The sequence below is a fragment of the Anabas testudineus genome, chromosome 15, assembly GCF_900324465.2.
Source record: "Anabas testudineus chromosome 15, fAnaTes1.2, whole genome shotgun sequence".
NCBI classification, from domain to species: Eukaryota; Metazoa; Chordata; class Actinopteri; order Anabantiformes; family Anabantidae; genus Anabas; species Anabas testudineus.
This window is the reverse complement of record NC_046624.1, coordinates 11,623,096-11,642,009: the sequence shown is the minus strand read 5'-3', so window position 1 is coordinate 11,642,009 and position 18,914 is coordinate 11,623,096. Positions and strand designations below refer to the sequence as shown.

General features: G+C 38.4%; 4 protein-coding genes across 5 annotated transcripts; 3 read left to right on the top strand and 1 right to left on the bottom strand.

The window, feature by feature from the left end:
• Positions 1-244: 244 nt before the first annotated feature.
• Positions 245-4,458, bottom strand: eif4ebp2 (eukaryotic translation initiation factor 4E binding protein 2). Its single transcript, XM_026356387.1, has 3 exons — positions 4,143-4,458; positions 2,727-2,906; positions 245-2,350 (listed from the first exon to the last, which is right to left on the bottom strand). Exons 1-3 carry the CDS (start codon positions 4,273-4,275, stop codon positions 2,319-2,321), a joined length of 345 nt encoding a protein of 114 aa, XP_026212172.1. The 5' UTR covers positions 4,276-4,458; the 3' UTR covers positions 245-2,318.
• A 1,806-nt stretch (positions 4,459-6,264) lies between these two features.
• ppa1b (inorganic pyrophosphatase 1b) lies at positions 6,265-9,982 on the top strand. The gene is made up of 11 exons (XM_026355434.1): positions 6,265-6,428; positions 7,324-7,388; positions 7,833-7,886; positions 8,027-8,146; positions 8,264-8,350; positions 8,530-8,656; positions 8,760-8,887; positions 9,124-9,209; positions 9,319-9,394; positions 9,501-9,540; positions 9,640-9,982. Exons 1-11 carry the CDS (start codon positions 6,368-6,370, stop codon positions 9,669-9,671), a joined length of 876 nt encoding a protein of 291 aa, XP_026211219.1. The 5' UTR covers positions 6,265-6,367; the 3' UTR covers positions 9,672-9,982.
• Positions 9,983-10,709: 727 nt separating this feature from the next.
• sar1ab (secretion associated, Ras related GTPase 1Ab) lies at positions 10,710-15,075 on the top strand. Its single transcript, XM_026355435.1, has 7 exons — positions 10,710-10,795; positions 11,928-11,998; positions 12,585-12,704; positions 12,803-12,868; positions 12,960-13,063; positions 13,177-13,308; positions 13,921-15,075. The coding sequence occupies exons 2-7, from the start codon at positions 11,941-11,943 to the stop codon at positions 14,035-14,037; spliced, it is 597 nt and encodes a 198-aa protein (XP_026211220.1). The 5' UTR covers positions 10,710-10,795; positions 11,928-11,940; the 3' UTR covers positions 14,038-15,075.
• Positions 15,076-15,665: 590 nt separating this feature from the next.
• tysnd1 (trypsin domain containing 1) lies at positions 15,666-18,540 on the top strand. 2 transcript variants are annotated; one of them, XM_026355433.1, is made up of 4 exons: positions 15,666-16,927; positions 17,331-17,461; positions 17,576-17,761; positions 17,939-18,540. In XM_026355433.1, the coding sequence occupies exons 1-4, from the start codon at positions 15,846-15,848 to the stop codon at positions 18,139-18,141; spliced, it is 1,602 nt and encodes a 533-aa protein (XP_026211218.1). In that variant the 5' UTR covers positions 15,666-15,845; the 3' UTR covers positions 18,142-18,540. The 2 variants fall into 2 exon arrangements, with proteins under 2 accessions (XP_026211218.1, XP_026211217.1); XM_026355432.1 differs by having other exon boundaries at positions 15,666-16,933.
• Positions 18,541-18,914: the final 374 nt, after the last annotated feature.

Genomic DNA, 18,914 nt, shown 5'->3' with positions numbered 1-18,914 from the left:
ATACTAAGGTCACATGCCAAAGTGAGATTGAGAGAAATAAAACAAACTACTTACAGAGAGATTTTATTTTTAGTATGTTAATAAGTACCTGTGATGTGACATTTTAGATGTGGGAAGAGGCCTCTGCAGTCTTGCACAACATGAAACAGCATTACGGAGACTGAGTAGTAGAAACATGGGGAAAAGGTCTGGTGTTCTTTCAAATTAGACAAGTACACAAAACAGAGACCATTAAAAACACATCTTACTTTTTTGTTACGGAACTTTATTGATCTTGCAGCAACAGTGTCCACTGGCATTGGAGTTTCATTTAAAATAAAGTTATTCAAAATCTCAACAGAAAGTTACAGTAAGTTTGTTTCAAATCTTTCAACACACAATGTTAAGCCCTCATTGTCAAACCAAACTGATTTGAAATAAATCTGCAATCTGAATCATGATGCCGTAATATAAAGAGTTGTATCACCAGAAATGTGCAATGTAAAATGAGTTGTATCAACCCCTTGATGTATTTGTCACCTAACATGGCCAGAGTTAATCACAAAGCCAAAAGGGAAAAGAAATCTTTGATAGACATCATTTCAGCCATTCAGTGGTTCCAGTCACACAGAAAAACAAACTTGAATAAATGAATTTTGGATGGAAAACGTCATGTTATATTTGCCAAGTTCAGCACTCCAACTAAAACAGAGTACAAGGACAATATTGATGGTGGTAGTGTAAAAAAAAAAAAAAGTTTAATAAAATATTGGTACTAAGTGAGCATGTGGTACACTTTTAACAATATGCCCATTTCAACCACTTCAGAATCCTAAAGTGTTTGCCATCATCTTTCAAATTTCACAGCTGAGTGAAGGAAGGAAACTGTGTAAAAACAAAAATAAACAAACAAAAAAAAAAGTTTTTTGTCTTGCCAAGTACAATGTAACCCGTTCAATATTCAGTGAAAAAATAAACATCTGTTGGAAAGTACAAATTTATGACAAAGAACCTAATTTTCCTGTATTTTCTGCATTTCTTTTAAAGTAAGGCATGGGTAGACATGACACATGAAGAGAACAAGGTAAAATGGATTAAGGGCACTGGGGAAAGAGTTGTAGAATAAGGGACAGCATCTATCGAGCCTGATACAAACTAGGTTTTCTGGTTCCTTCTAACGAATCCAAAGGCTCATCGGTGCTTATACCCAAACAAATACCATCAATACTAAGAAACTGTATTAAAAAATAAAATGCATATAAAACATCTGGATTATTTCAAGTTTTTCAAAAACTGCCATGTATTTCACCCAAAAAGTAACATTGGGATATTAACTATTTGAACATTGTTATAAACGTTTATCTGGTCTGGATATTCAAAGACACTTGACAGATGTAGTCAAGTATTACGCGGAATCAAATTCTGAGCACAAAGCTCTTGCCAACACAACAAACCAGTAAACTTGATCTTCAAGCTTGTCTTGGCAGGAGAAAATGTTAACAAAATGTCATAATAGCTTCATATTGTTATACCTTACTTGTTTGATTCTAATTGCTGGATTTAAATAATGAAGGGGACACGATTATTGGATGATAACGCAACAATTAAATCATGGTCTAAAACTCATTTAAAAGATGTTACCCCTGAAAATTGGAAAGTCATATATGCTTATGCCTTGATAATGGAAACTAAAATATTGCAATGTCATGAAATCTTTAGCTAATTAGGAAATAAAAATAACACGGCATCCCTTTACATAGCACTACGGAAAACTAAACAGACCAAACAACCAATAATAGATTGTGGAGCCTTTCAAGTAGTTCCAAAAAGAAAAAAGAAAAAAAAACAAAACTATTAAATAACATGCTTACATGAGTTTTTAAAACCAAAGACCATGATGAATATCAAAGCTTTTGACTGAATCTAAAGCTGGTACTAAAAATTCCCACCTACTTGCCCAATTAACACCTTACCAAATGCTCTGTTATGCATCCTGACTCTGAAAGCTGTAAAATGAGCACTGCAATATACTAATTAGACAATGTGTCTGAGTACGTAATATTCAGGTCCGCTTCCTCGTTGTGTGGCTGTTAATTTGTACAGTGACTGGTAACCATGGAAACCTATTTAAATAAATCTAGTTTCCAGAGTTGGCTCCACTGTACCTGTATGTATGATAAACTGAATACCCCATGGTTTACACACATTACATCCAGCAGCGAGACAGAGAGCTAACGAAGATGGCTGCCATGAGGGCTCACAACATTGGTTTTCACAAGCCAAGCCACTGGCACGTGTGATGCCAGGTCATTTGCTTTTGCTGGTGTTGTTCCAGTCAGTTAGATGTCCATTTCAAACTGAGCGTCATCACCTTAAAAACAAACATGAAAGGCAGAGAACGTTTTGAAACATGTCTGTACCAAGCTGGTTGATTTCAATATTACTCTAATCAGACAAACGTAGCTTAAATAATTCAGACTATAACTTGCTGATATAAGGCTAAAATAACCCAGCTGTTCTCCTCCAGCTAATTTGGTTCTTACAAAGCAGTTTGAGGATTAGACCATGAGTAATATTAGTTACTCATGGTCAAAGCACTGCAAGGCTTTTAGTGAGTTATAATAGGTTTCTATGATAAAGAAATGCTTAAAATCTTCCTAAGAGAGACTTTAAATACATAAGGGACTTTGAGCAATAATAAGTCATGTATTCACCATTTAATAGGTTTTGCATTACATAGTTCATACCAGTTGTAGGTTTTCCATCATGGTTGTTGATGTGGTTGTTGGCCTCATTCTTCCGGTTCTCATTCAGGACATTTTGGCTGGTCACTCCCGGGATGACAGGAAGGTGAGCCGGGGGTGTCTGGGCAATGGGAGAATTACGTCGGTCCAATAGGAACTTACGGTCATAGATGATCCGGGTTCCTGCAAAAGGACACATATAAGTAACTTGCAGTTACTTATTCTCCTTTTTAAGAAATATTTAATGTGGGTGCTCTCAAATCAGTTATGAATTATGATAATCAACCTATCTGCAAGCATCTTCTTTTCTTATAATTAAATGTGGCTGATAAAACTCTGTATCCATATTAGCTTTAGTCTGGGCTTCCTACATGGCACCGTAAGCCTCAGTTGAACTGACAATAACATTTTCGGACCCAGAAAACTAACTGTGAATAATAAAGAACATGGACCAGCCAGCCAAGCATGACAGCACTTGCTCAAAGTCAGATTTTCTGCGTCATAGTCTTGTAGGAGTGTAGTAGAAGGGTAGAGTTGCTTTTCATTAACATGTTTTGGGTAAAATTTAAACATTGCTCAAACTGTCAGGATTCATACACACAGAAGATACAAAGCTCTCCTTTTAGGATCACCATGGTGTGCATGTGATTGACAAGTTTGCTTATTGAGTTTTATGAGTTTTTCCATTACCTTTACAGTACAGGTTGTTTTCTTTCTTGATAAATGTCTCGGCTATGCACTGCAGCAATCACTTTTTTTGAGTAACAGCTACGTGTGACAGATCAAAATGTCTGCATTGGATATGACGTTTTAATTTTACTTTCATTTCAGAGTTTTCTGTGGTTTCTCCCTCCAGTGGCGTTCAAGTCTCCAGTCACAAACCATTTCTGACAGGTTGCAGGCAGAATTTATTCAATAAACTGATGAATGATTAAAGTATCCTACTATAACTACATGTCAGCTGAACACAGTGTGGAGATGACTGCTCTGCTGTAACAAATAGTTCTTGCTGGAGATCTTGAACTTCCTTATAATGTACGCACTAATGAATCATAACCAAACCTGCCTAGAGCATGTACAATATTTGATTTCAGCTCCAGCTTATCCTCTTTGCCATGGATGGCGAAGAACACACGGCAAATCCTGTAAATACCCTTATTAAATAGGCCCCAACAGCAGGTAGAAACGCATTTAATCGGAATCTCTGCGCTGCAAACGAGCCAATCAGGCCGCAGCAGAGAGCAGAGAGGCGGGTCTTAGCTTTGTTTTTGTTTTGATCAGGATGACAAGGCAGCCTAGGCCACGGTGACAGGACCACTGGAAGGTGTAGTGGGAGAGTAGACATCGCAAGAAGCGAATATTCAATCGGTTTTCCTAAAGGAAAACATATGATAGAAGCAGACGGGCGAGCCTGCTTACCTCCAGGAGTGGTAGAGAATAAAGTGCCTCCAGGGGTGGTACAGTAATCATGAGGTAGCTGCGTTGTTTCGTTGATGAACACCGTCCTGGTCGGGATGGCCCTGCTCTCGCTAAGCTGACGACTGGTCGACATTTTCAGCGCCGATTTGGTGACAAATCCAGCAGCTACAGAAAACTGGGGTGCTTATTTCCCGACGGACGGTGGAAACCCGGGCCGTACCCCACTCTTTTTTGTCTTCCCAAAAGCTTTCTTTTCTCTCCTTTCGTCCTCCCAGCCGTCAGCACCGTCCCCTCCCTCAGCAAGACAGGAAGCGCGACAAGCTGCGGGCGGATGTGAAGTCAGGGAGGGGGCAGCAACATTCACAGTGAAGGAGGACTCCTAACCACGTTGTTGGACACTTTAGTCAGATACACTTAATAAATTAGTTATTTATGTAAATATGGACACATAATCTATAAAAGTGTCACTTCAATTGTTATTATTATTATTGTTTAGTTTCCAAGTAGTCGCTTATATGTGTGATGCTGCCTTGTGGTTGTATCCCTGTGATTGGATTAGCAAGCCCATTAATGGAGTGAAAGTTAATTATTTATTTATTGATTTTTGAATATTATAAAAGAAGGTGAAAAATTATGACATGGTCCCGGAGAGCCAAAAATGCTCACATGGCAACAAACTTGCCTTGACTGCCATAAGTACATAAAGTGACCAAAAAGAAAAACATATGAGACATCTAAGAGATAAAACCACAAAAAACAAAACAAACCACACATCATAATCCCAATGTAGACAAAGACACTGCAAAGACATATATGAAGGTAATGAAAAAGAGACTTAATTACCAAAAACATATATAAAGGCAACAAAAAGTGATGCTTTAATTGAATGTGAATATGTGGACATAAAATCCAATTAGTGTCAGTGTGGCTAGTTTTTGCTATTAACACATTATTATTTCAGTATTAGTAGTAAAAGGGTTTTTGAGATACAGTGATGAGCTTTTCTAGCTCTAGAATGAAATTCGAGAGGAGGAGGATTGTAAACACCCTGGCAACCCAAAAGATGCTCATTAGAATAGATGAAGCCTAACAAAGGTGTTAACTTATAATCCTTTAACAATCTTCAACCATTTTACATCCAACAAGAGATGTACTAGATGACATGCATGCTTTGTCCAATGCTAGATCAGCATGAGCAACAGATTCTAATCCTGAATTTGCTTTTGATACTATAGCTGAAACCAACAGCTATCTGCATATTATATAGAGCTCAGGATTTGTATACTTTTCCAGTAGCGTATATATATATTATATTACTTATATTCTTATATTACAAAATAATTTTCTCATCCTTAGCTTCTTCTGATGATACAGACTGAGCATGACGTTGAGTCTTAAATCATTTCTGTCTAGCCAATTTTCAGATCGTATCTCTTGAAACAATGTTAAAGTTGTTTTTGATTTCTAAAGCTACTATCAGCCATCTCTACCACTTATAAACTTGGAAAAGTTTGGGAACCTATGTTGAATACTGTTAATTCGTCACTTATAACTGGCAATTGATTATGTTTTTGTGGCTAAGCCTTGACTAGTAAAAAAAACACACCTCAATCCAGAATCTCTTACAGTAATTCTTCCCCAGCATCCAATCTTTCATTATTTTCAAAACTTTTGGAAATGTCACCTATTATATATATTTTGCTTAAATATTTTATATATATATATATATATATTGCTTAAAAGTTCCTTAAAACTCCACTTCTGTGCATCTCTCTCTCCATTCACTGAGGCTTATGAAACCAATAATCACTGTATCTTCACAGACTGGAAAAAAACCCAACAGCTTCTGGCTTGGCTCCTAAGCCCTCACCTAAGAGTATATGCATTAGAGCATGAAATGTATTTATAAGCAGCCTATTTGTGATTTCATAGGGCTGGCTGAAGCAAAGCAGGGAGTGGCACTAACTGACAAAATCTACAGGAAATTAAATAACTCAACTGGAAAAAACTGATATTACCAGATAATACCAGATGACAAAATGCTTCATACCCCATCCTATATGAGTGGAAGATATTTCCGACATTCCCTGAACGCGTCACTGGCACAGTGCGCAGGCGCGGTGCCCTTTCTCCCTCCCCACCATTGACTACCCACAACCCAGCGTAGACCTTTCTTCCGCCGTCATCCTCCATCAGACACAGACAGAACAAACCTGCTTCCAAACATGAGCTTCACTGTAGAAGAGAGGGGAAACCCCAACTCCCTGAGCTACCGCTTGTTCTTCAGTAAGTAGAAAATTAGTAGAAACACTAAAGTTTGTTTGGAGGACTCTCCACGAACCCCACAGGCCAGCCGCGACCTCCCACGTGTCATTTATTCACGTAAGCTACAATCAATAGTTCATTCACCGCCTCGATAAATTAGTGTGGACATGTTGCAAAGTGCAAATCTGGCTCCTCTTCGTTCAGCTCTTCATAATGGCTCAGTCTGAACCATTTTACTTGCGCTGACAGGTTTTGCCGGCTCTGCGGGGTAACACCGGTGTCTCAAGACATGGCAGGATTTGTGGAATAACACGTCGGTGTTGTTGGCTGATCTTGGTAGAAGGAAGTTGATTATTCCGGGAAATCTCGTAAGGTGTTTAAACGCGTCATACAGCATAAAATCATAAAGGCTTGGACTCTTTGGGACAACGCCCTCTCTGATTATAACCCATTAATAAAGCCCTTGTTGTAGGTAGTGCCCTTAGATTATTCGTTGTTTGCTATTAGAATCTTATAAATGAGCCATTGTTTGTTTTTACAGTTCATAGCATTGTTTTGTGATTTATCTTCCCTGAATGTGTGAAATGGCTCATGCACACTTAAATTTCCCTTTGAGATTACTAAAGGACTCTCTATGTGTCTGTGTATCTGTGTATCTAATATGATCAAGTCACTGATGTTGAAATTTTAAATGGACTGGACAGAGTGTAGACGCGTATCAGTACAGTAGGGTTTTTAGTAAGATAATACCGGCACACCCAGAGCCAAAAGTGAGGGTAAGCAGCAATGAATGCCTGTGTGTTCACTTTTCACCCCATGGGGAGTGATGACGTTTTTTCCCCGGTGTGGGACGCACACACAAATAGCAGCTTGTGTCTATGTGTTGGGCTCATTTTGTGATTCTTCTGTTTCATAGAAAATGCTGAAGGAAAGTACATCTCACCGTTCCACGACATACCAATATATGCTGATGAGAGTCAGGTAAAGTAGCACTTGCCACCTTCACCCCATACAATGAGCAAATACTAAATGTGTAGTCTTTAAATCCACCCACTGGTCAAATTTCAGCAACAGTGCTGCTGTGAATGTAAAGTTCTGTAGCAAAGAACATTGAATGAAAATGATATAGAGCTGCTGTTGGTAATTCTCCCCAGTAGAACTAGGCCATACTCTATTTGCAAAGGCAATGGCCTTTACTCTTTATTTTCTCAGTGCTGTGTCAGTATCTCCTGGGATTATATGGAAGCAAATATTATCTTATCTCTTTCTGGAACAATTAATCCTTTTTATTGATAAATTGCAACTCAAATTGAGATACAGCACATAGCTACATGATGTCATTTAAAATTGTGCCATCTTTAGTTGTGTCCTATACTGTATGAGGAAAAATTGAATGACAATAATCGTTGGTTTTGTTTCTCGCAGAACATTTTTCACATGGTTGTTGAAGTACCAAGATGGACAAATGCAAAGATGGAAGTATGAATTTAAAATTATAATTCATAGCATTCATTTCTACCTCTGTCTTTATTTGAAACATCAGTTTATTTAATGAAAATATATTTCAATATTTTCCTGTTGGAGCAAGGCATCATGAATTCCTTATACTTTATTTTCAGATTGCTACAAAAGATCTGTTAAACCCAATAAAGCAAGATGTGAAGAAGGGCAAGTTGCGATATGTTGCAAATGTTTTCCCACATAAAGGCTACATATGGAACTATGGAGCCATCCCACAGGTTAGTTTTTTTCTGTCCAAAGAACAGCAATGATGTTTGCCCCAAGACTAAAATGACAAACAGCAAATGTTATTGTTTGTCTTAATTCTTCTCTGATTTTGTTTTGTTTTGTTTTAGACATGGGAAGATCCTGCCCACAAAGATGAAGACACTGACTGCTGTGGTGACAATGATCCCATTGATGTCTGTGAAATCGGCAGTAAGGTACAACAGCGGCTGATGATTTTTAGTCTTTCATGTACAGTAGATCAGTCATTTCACATAAATGTTGTTACAAGGTGATACATGATTTTATTGTTTGTGTATATAATATCATGGGTGTTGCATAAAACTGCCAAAACTTGTATTTGCTAAAAACAAACAAATGGAAATGTCGCTGCTAGGTGTGTTCTCGTGGGGAGGTAATCAAAGTGAAGGTACTTGGGATCCTGGCCATGATCGATGAGGGTGAGACTGATTGGAAAGTAATTGCAATCAATGTAGAGGACCCTGAAGCCAACAATTTCAACAGTAAGCACTTCAATTTATTCAAGCTCCTCTATTTCCTCTGAGCATCTGATCAGCCCTGCAGCATTCATACTGCGCTTTTTTTGTTTCCCCTGTCTGTGTTTAGACATCAGTGATGTCCAGCGTCTAAAACCTGGATATCTGGAGGCCACAGTTGACTGGTTCAAGAGGTACAAAGTGCCAGACGGGAAACCAGAGAACCGCTTTGCTTTCAATGAGGAGTTCAAAGACAAGGTCTCCAGCTAGCACAGCTTATTTCTCCCTTTATCACTGTCAACTTGCCCTTCAGTCGGAAAGTGTGCTGTCATTAAATTGCAGTTTTTACATACAATATTTTAAATCTGCGATTAAGATATGGAAGTTGAAGTTGAAGAACTCAAACGTAATTAGAATTCAGCTTTTGTTCTTGCAGAAATGTTAACAGTGAATACTTTGCCTGCCACTAACTTTACAATTTTTATGTGTTTTAGGACTTTGCCATTCAAGTAATCAAGAGTACTCACAACTTCTGGAAGGCCCTCATTTCCCAGCAAACCAACGCTGGTGAACTGAACTGGTAATTATTCCGTTACTGCTTTGACAACAGAAAAACATACAGGTGCATTTAATGTATAAATTTTATGGAGTCTTGACTATGAATGACTATATCTTATCATGTGATACAGCAAAAACACGTGCGTCTCAGCTAGTGACAGCTCTTACTGTTGCTCAGCGGATGAAGCTAAAGCTGCCGTTGGTGAAGTAAGTAAAGCTTTAGGCCTGTTTGCAGTAAGACAGAAATTTCAACACCAGACCGCATTCCTTTTGGAATATTATTTCATAACTTGATGTTTCACTTTATTTTTAGACATGTCCTTGTGGAAAAGAAGAACCTATTCCCTCATCAGGTATCATTAATGTTATATATGTCAAATTGCATCTCTGAACTTTGCTCTGAACTTCTATAATCTGTGAGATTCACTGTGAACTTTGTTCTCCATTTACAGTTGATACATGGTTCTACTATGAGAGGAAGTGATTCAGCGTGAAACTCTCATTTCACACAGGAGAACTTGAAGATGGTCTTATATTAGGAACCAATAGGATGACAGAATAGGACGTGGAGGCTTGGGTCTGGGTTAGTTGTTGTCCTGTCGATGGTGAGATAGTGACTAGATAGATAATGTAAAGAAAAATCAAAAAACATACTCATGTCTTGACCAATGAATTTTCACTTATTTAACAAAGATCTCTTTGGAGATGTGCTGTCATAAACAAAGTACAGGTACTGTGTATAGTCCTGTATGACACTCTGAACTGCTTTAATAAAGCTTCCTGGTTAAATTATCACCAAAGTGTGACTTCTTTTTTGTGCCCCAAGCTGTGAAATATATAGATTTGTCCAGTACTTGTAGTAATGCTACCACCTAGTGTCCAGTGCCCTACACTACCTTTTAGTAACATGTTCACCTTAAGATAATAAATAGATTTTAAAATGTCATTAAATGTTTGACTACACAGGGCAAAAGATAACCTTTTTAAATAATGGATGAATTAAATATGATCATAGTTAGAGATACCTCTGACTATAAAATATAATGGTGAGTGACTTAGAAGTGAGAAAATAGTGAAAAACTGCCATTATTACCAAGCTCAAAGTGAAAACAATATCCAACCTAACAACTGTAAACAAAAGCAAAGAGTGTACTGATAACCTACAGAAAAAAAAATCACATGTCATTTTCACATTTGTGAAGCTGGTACAAGTATTTTCTTCTCTCCAAACTTAATTTTCTATTGATTGTTGATATTCTGGTCGGTACTGTGTATAAAAACGAAATGCTTTGATCAGTGGTCAGTTGGGACCCAATTGACTATCTTGAGCAGTGAATTTATTACCAGAACACACTTACGACTAGAACATGAATATGGTGATGAATTATATATTAAATATAATAAACAGACAAAGACGCACAATAAGACATTGACACAGATTAATACTAAAAATGAATTTATAATAAAATCATCAGTGGGTTGTGAACGACTCCGCCCACCAGTGACGTATTTCCGGCTAACTGTCAAACTTGGGGGGGCTTCAGTCAGTCGACGGGTCAGATCTGGACCAAACAGCAGCGCAGAGTGGCTTAAATTCGGCAGACCCAGGTAACACAACACATTTTCTGTTAAATATACTTAATTCCAGTCCCCACATTTCCATTTGAAGCTTGTTTTCTGCTTGTTTAAAAACTTTCCTCTTATTGTAAAGTTGCTGTCATTCTGGACTTCTCTCCGCGCTCACGGTGTTTACTAAATTTATCATTGTTTACTCTCTGACAGCTGATGTCGGTATTTAGTAACTACATGTGGCAGTAGCCGAACTGTGGCAGTAACTGTGAAATTGCTGGAACAATCGTTGTCGATCTGCTCAGTCATGAGTTTAGCGACCTGTCGTGTTTTGTGGCGTTAATTATGCCTATTTGTTTAGGGAAATTTGTGTTTAACATGAAACCCGATGACATTTGTGAAATGGCTGACATTTGTGAGGCCTAAATATATAGTGCCTGTTGTGTAATAGCAATTATTTCATGCTCATACAGTATAAATTAAATGTCAATGCTTTATATATATATGGATATAGGTGTTTATAAATGACCCAGCTGAAACAATGTTTGATGAAGTACTCAACAACTGGGCCTAGTCAGTGATGGTCTCACTGTTCACTGAAACAAGAACACCAAGTTCTGCAGAGATTGACAGGTGTGTGTGTGTACGTGTGCTTGAAAGAGAGATAGAGAGAGAAGCAGGGGCTGACTTCTGAGCTCAAGTGTCCTTGCCACAACCTGTCATAAAAATAGTCAGAGGAAGATCAGTGTGACTTGGTGAGACAACTCTTAGAACGAGCATTTAAAAATCATCTAAAGCTTGTTTTTTGCTCAGTTTGCCCTCCTTTTTCCTTAGTGCTTTAAAGCTTGTGTGATTTCACAGAGCTTACACATACCAGCAGAGTAATCCAGGGTCAGGAATAACGATCAACAATGGAGTTCAGTACTAGATTCTGTGATGCAACTATGCCCTTTTGTAACAGTACATTACACTTATTTGATAACCTGCTGTGTAGTTGCTAATAATTTAACATTTGTACATTTAACATTTGTAGCATGTTTCCATTTACCTCCCATTCATGTAATGTCAGATACCAACTTGAACATTGAATAATAACTGAATACTTATGAGTACATCATGGTGTTCTGCATTAAACTGCCATAATAAATAAATTCAGTTTTCTTTATTACAGGTAGTCAAGAGAAATGTCTTTTATATTTGGCTGGATCTACAGGGGCTTCAGCAGCGTCTTGCAGCTATTGGGTAGAGTACATGAAGATCACCAATGTTATCAAGCATAATTAAAAAGACTTTTTGTCTTACAAAATAAATGTATTCTCACACAGTCATAGCAAAATGGGTTATTTGAGGCCAACTGCACTCCACCCATATTTTGTAATAAAAATTAAAGTGAGTCTGTAGAAACAGTAAAGTAAAGCAGCACAGCAAAGCATCACACTCATACAGTGTTTTTTATTACTTTTTATTTATTTTTTTATACTTTAAGGTGGACCTCTTCATAGACAATACAGATGAGCATATGTTATCTTGACTCACTACAAGAGTATTATTTTTCTATGTTTTCACCAATTCCAGCCCAAATCTTCCTAACTGTGCAGATGGTCATCTTGTTTTAGGTATTATCTATATACCTGTGTATGTAATTGTGTCAAAATACAGCTGTATTGTTATTGGCATTACTGAATTTAAAAATAGCTGCGCGGTTTTTGTGATTCCCAGTGGGTTGATCTCAGTCATCCTCCTTCAGCTCATCATGTTATTCTAGACAGCAACTGAAACATAATCCTTTATTTATTTATTTTTTTGTTTGTTTTCTTCATGTTATCAGGGTTGTACAAAAAGACTGGCAAGCTGGTTTTTCTTGGACTAGACAATGCTGGAAAAACAACTCTCCTGCACATGCTCAGAGATGACAGGCTAGGACAGCATGTGCCAACTCTGCATCCAAGTATATCCAGCGATTGGTCATGTTGTCAGTTGCACAATCTGACTTGTGTGTCTTGCTTTATTGCTTACCTAAAGTCAGTGCTTTCCCTCTGCCCTCAGCATCTGAGGAGCTGACCATAGCTGGGATGACATTTACAACTTTTGACCTTGGAGGTCATACACAAGGTAGAAAGGTGTTGCTGAAACTTTTTTTGGAATGTTGTAATGATGTATTTCCATAAATGTCATGAATACTGACAGTGTATGGCTCCAATAGCACGTAGGATATGGAAGAACTACCTCCCAGCCATAAATGGTATAGTCTACATGGTAGATTGTGCTGATCATGAGCGACTTGCAGAGGCTAAAGTTGAATTGGATGTGAGTTAAATATAAGTATTTCCCTCAAATATCAACACACAACAAATAAATTTAGAGCTTTCACTTGGAGAAATTGTCTCTTTGGTGAAAATAATGACACTTTATGTCTGCAGGCCCTGTTAACAGATGAAACCATCTCCAATGTCCCGGTTCTCATTCTTGGGAATAAGATAGATCGTCCAGAAGCCATCAGTGAGGATGCACTAAGAGGAATGTTTGGTCTTCATGGACATACAACAGGAAAGGTAATGGACATGTGATCAAATTATGTGATTGAAAGCTATAGTCTGTCATGTCTTTTTTTAAGATTTGTGCACTGTTTAAGTTGTAGAAACATTAAAACTGCATCTTTGCTTTGTTAAACAGTTTCCTTTATCTGCTTCATGACTTCAGTACTTAATACATGTGTGTCCTTGTTGGCCTGGTTGTTCAGTGACACAACACTGCATAATAAAACAGTAAGGCCAGACCCACCTTTCAGCAAGGATGAAAAGTGTTATTACAACGACATGGGTGCATGTATTTCTAATACAAATCTGAACTGGCAAATTCACAACTGCTCCTGGTCAATACAGTGGGAGTGGTGGGCAGTATGCTGCTCATAAGCTTTGGCACTATTTCCAGTTTTTCATTGTTGGTGTAAATCTTGTTAAAACCTGCTAATGCCGCAGCTTTACAAAAATATCACATTACAGTATGCTGTCCCCTCTGTCTAATAAAATGCAGAAAGGTATAGGATTAAAATCTTGATTAAATTTGGTTCATGTCAATGGAAAAGGATGTTGAAATGTTTGTGTTACAGATTAACATCTGTGCTGTGCTGTGTTTGTTTTGTGTGTGTGTGTGTTTTTTTACAGGGCAATGTATCTCTAAAAGAGCTGAATTTGAGGCCCATGGAGGTATTCATGTGTAGCGTGCTGAAGAGACAAGGATATGGAGATGGGTTCCGCTGGCTCTCTCAGTATATTGACTGATTGGTGTTCTTTTTATAGCCGTAACAGATTTACAGTGCTGCCTGTGCACACAAAGAAATGTTCCACACAAAACTACCTGCAGTAGCAAGATATAATGTGTTAAATATTCTATATTTAGATTTAGGTGTTTCACTGTGCCAGTAGGAAATCTGTAAAGGTGTTTCTGTGTTAATATATCCAGTTTTGTTGATGCTTTCAAAGAAATATGTACGTTATTTCAGTCATACTACAGCAAGTCAATGATGCGTTTTGAATCATCAATCTGTATTATTCAGATAGAGGGTAGAGAATAATCTTCATGCTGTGTTTTTTACCTTTATTTAAAGGCTGTAGGGAACTCTGTCTGCCATATAGAACATGTCATGAACCAGTTTCTGACCTAGTTTATTTTTAGGTCCTGGTGTTGACTTACAGTTAAGGTCAATTTGGTTAGCATTCGTTGCTTCAACTTACTCTTCCTTGAGGATTAAAAACCTCTGTTGACACAGATAAAACATTATATACATTTATTTATTATATTTCTTTAAACTTATGGGAGTCTTCATATATCATTACTTTTCAAGAACAGAATAGTTGCTACTGTCAAAGAAATTATATGAATGTGACCACAAGTGCATTAACAGACATTTTTCTATGAGGTGCATTATTACTAGTATTAAATAATTGCTGTATGTGTTACTTAACTTAGCACAGCCAGGCGATGTAACACTTGCCAAACTACCTGTTTTCCTGATGGGTACCTGCTGTGAAATGACTCAAGTACTTTGTGATTAGTTGCTGCTCTCAACATGCAGTAATAATATGAGAGTACTTGAGTCTGGCTTAAAAATAAATATTGCAAAATGTGTGCATGACATTACCTGTAAGTGGGGTATTATAGATTTTTTGTATATAAAATCTTATTTATATTATAATAAAAACTGACTCTGCTTATGTTACAACAAGCTTAAAGATCTTAAGTAATGTATCTGTTATCAGAGGTACTTCATATTGTTAATACATAACATGTGCAAAGTTTAAACAACATAAATATTTTTGACAATCTTTAATATTTCTTGTCTGACTCATTTTTCATTATTGTTATCTTAAATGGGAAAATGTGACCTAGTAATGGCAAAGATTTTTAAATTATACTATAGTATTAGTACAATATATAAATTCTAATAGTATGTTATAATTTAAAATGGATAAGGTCAAGCAAGTGTGGAGATATATTATTTGAGTGTTCTATGCCTCTAATCTAATGCTGAAAAAAAAATATCTTCACATTTTACCAATTTAAACAACCGGGTTTTTTTCCAATTAAAACTCATTACACATAGTTAATAGGTTAGTTGAGTGATGCTCCCTTTTGCATCTTAATATTTTGATTTTGTGTGTTTCAGAAATCATCATAATTAAAAAAGAATTATTAGTGTCACAAAATGAACAGCTGCTGTAGAGAAAATAGTCCATCAGGGAATGCAGCGTGTTGCAACAGGGTTAATATATCCCCGCCTCCTTCTTTCCCATTGGCTCAGAACTGGTCGGGGTGGCATTCTGACCAATCACCAGGCGTCGTTTGATTTCGTTGTCCAATCAGACACAATCAGGAAGCTTGGAAGCCATTGAAGTTGCTAAACGGTGAAGTGAAGGAAATTTACTGGACGGTACTAGTTGAATTCGTCGGAGTCAGTCTGCCCCACATGGATATTCATATATTTGTCTCAACCCTGCACTGTGATTGTTTTTAATAACTTTTATGTGTCTACAATCTGCTGAACTCCATTATCAACATACGGGTAAAGTCCATCTGTATTCCTAACGCAATGGAGGTTACGGAGGTGGAGAGATGTTGCTGTGTAGTTCAGGTGTCAGAGGCTTTCTCGGCAAACAAAGCTGTAAGTTGCAGCGGAGTTATCGCCCATCCTCAAAGTGGAATTGTTATATGTACCGGCCTCCCATTTGCACGTTTTGCTAGAGAAAAAGACCCCCTCTCCACAGAACACAGGTTCATGTCACGACACAGCTTCAGTAAAAAACTAAAAATCAGAGTCTGCTTCTCTGCTCAGCGACATTTGGAGACCAGCCGGTGCGCACAAGGAGAAGCATTCATCCCCTCAAGAAACGAAACGACGCGGCGACAGGAAGTTGCAGCCGAGTTGCTGATGCTGGTGAACTGCCTGGAGTTCAAAGAGGCTTTCCAAGCAGTTTTCCAAGAGGCTGACCAGTGGCGTTTCCATGGTGAAGAAGAGGACGAGGAGTTGTTCAGGGATGCTCAGTTCCTCAGCTGGTTTGCTGTACTTAAGACGAGTGTGGTGGTCGACAGCAGTCCACATTTAAGGACCATCCCCTGGCTGAGCAGCTCATCTCTCCAGAAGGGCCGCCCGGTTGTTGCATGTGGCTCACCTTTCGGCTCCCTCTGTCTAGATCTCTTCATCGGCACTCTCAGCAGAGGTATCATCAGTAACCTCGCTGGAGAGGACAACGCTGTCATCCTCACTGATGCACGCTGCTTGCCAGGCACAGAAGGTGGAGGAGTGTTTGTGGTGGAAGGCACGGACAGTGTTCGTCTGGCTGGGCTAATCGTGTCTCCGTTTGGCTGGAAAGCGAATGAGTGGATAGGCCTCACGTTAGTCTGCTCTGTCCACTTGATCTTCAAGAACATGATCTGCTGCACAAGTGCCCAAGATCTGCTCCAAGAGGTTAGGCTCCCTCTGGGAGAGGCAGGTCTCCACAAGTCCAACACAGCCCTTGAATCAAAAGCTGTTAAATACCCCACTGTGTGCTTTGTGGACAGTGGACAGTTCTGGGGCTCAGGGGTTGTAGTCACCAGTCAGTTGGTTGTGACCTGCCGGCATGTTGTCAATCAGAAGTCGACAGTCACCCTGAAGTTCCATCACAGAGACAGGTGGCGGTACATTCATCATCTCTCTTCATCACTGACTACATTCGTTTAATCTCTGAGTATATCCAGCTTGGAGACTTTTCTTTCTTAAGTTATTAGATCCTGGTTACAACAGAAAGAATGAACGTGAACTTTAACTACATACATTATCTTTAAGAAAATAAGTCGTATGCAGTTTGACATCATGTGTTATCTGTGGTTTTACATATTTACCTGATTAACACAGACTTTGGAGACCTCATATTAACAACTACTGCCTTCTGTGTAACAACAGACAATTCTAACCTTGTCTGAGCAAAAATTCAGGGTTAAGTGATTTTTTAGCAGCGGTGATCTTTCTAGTCAGTTTGTACTGATTTGGCACCAATGGAGCCAAATATGTAATGCTTGTTGTTTGTTTTTACAGAGTCCATGATACTGTGGGTGATGTGCTCTTTTCCACTAAAGCATCCTCACCTTATGATCTGGCCGTGGTGCAGCTGAGAAACTCTGTCCCAGATGCAGTGGCCCCTCAAATAGCTCAGAGTTTCCATGCAGGTTTGAATTCAGTTATGTTTCGTAAAAACAGTAAAACGGTTTCAGACTAACATCCTGCATCATACTCTGTAACAGAGAGTAGATTGATGTTCAGTTTGCTTTCTCTGCCTACAGGCGAATCTGTAGTTGTGGTGGCATATGGTGGCTTGGGTCGGATCTGTGGTCCATCGCTGACCTGTGGCGTCCTTTCTAAAAACATCAGCCTAAATGACCAACCTGTCATGCTTCAGACCACTTGTGCAGTACAAGCAGGAGCCAGTGGTGGTGCTGTGGTGCGGATGCGCTCAGGAGAGCTGCTTGGTAAGAAAATCCAAAATCATGGACTGTTTTTGATCAGTGGGGGGCATATGATGACCACAAAAAACTTTAAAAAGAAAACCATAACAGTGCACCGCACAAGTAGAGGAAAAAATAGCTATGCACATCAGACTGCTGTCTGTAGAGTATAATAATAATAATTTTTATTTTTTTTTTAAGGTATCGTATCCAGCAATACAAGAGACTTGGCTGCCAAAGTGACCTACCCACACCTCAACTTTAGCATCCCAGTGACTGTTTTCCACAGATTGTTGCAGAACTTTGAAAAGACAAAGGATGTGAATGTGTTTAGAGTGCTGAACACCACAGAGCAAGAAGTCAAAAGAGTGTGGAGGCTACAGGGCGCTCAAAGCAAACTGTGATTACCTCATAACCTCCGAGCAGCCTGAGATATGCTGTAGAAAAGGGTTGGCTAATGAAATAAACATGTTTAATGTGGAAAATCACATTAGAATAAACTGAGCCATAAAATCAGTAGAGAGATCTGAATGAATAAATGCAACAACTAAATTTTATCAGAAAGATACTCACCCAGAATCATTCAGTAAACAATGTGAAGACATTAATTTATTTTAATGTGTGGTCATTTTCTACTGTACTGTAATTAACATAATACAAGTATTTATTCTGCTGACATTCAGTGTACCCAGGGTGTATCTCTGCACACAATTGCTGCAAATTACCCATATTATAAGCAACTAAACTAAAATACCAAATGGACATAGGTGAAGCTTGGATGCTGAATAAAGAAAGATTAACTACCCAGTGCAAAGCCTCAGATTAGACAGAAAAAAGTATTGTTACGCATCATTTTTAAAAATCTGTTTATATATTATATGATCTGTTTTTCCATTCACTGCACCAGGAAAAACACATGTTAGGACTTACACCTGGTTCTGTAATAAATGGCTTGTTTGTACCAAGCAGGAGGAATATTCACCCTAATAAGCTGACAGGTTGCTGAAAATGATTGGTCCCTTTGGGTAGCTGGATGTCTTGCTGCTGGGATCAGGTATTCAGACATCTGTTGGCAGGCATACACACTCACAGCTAACACATTTAAGGTTTCACCCACTGGGACATTACTGGTACTGATTTCCATTATCACAGAAATGTGAAACTGAAAAATGACATT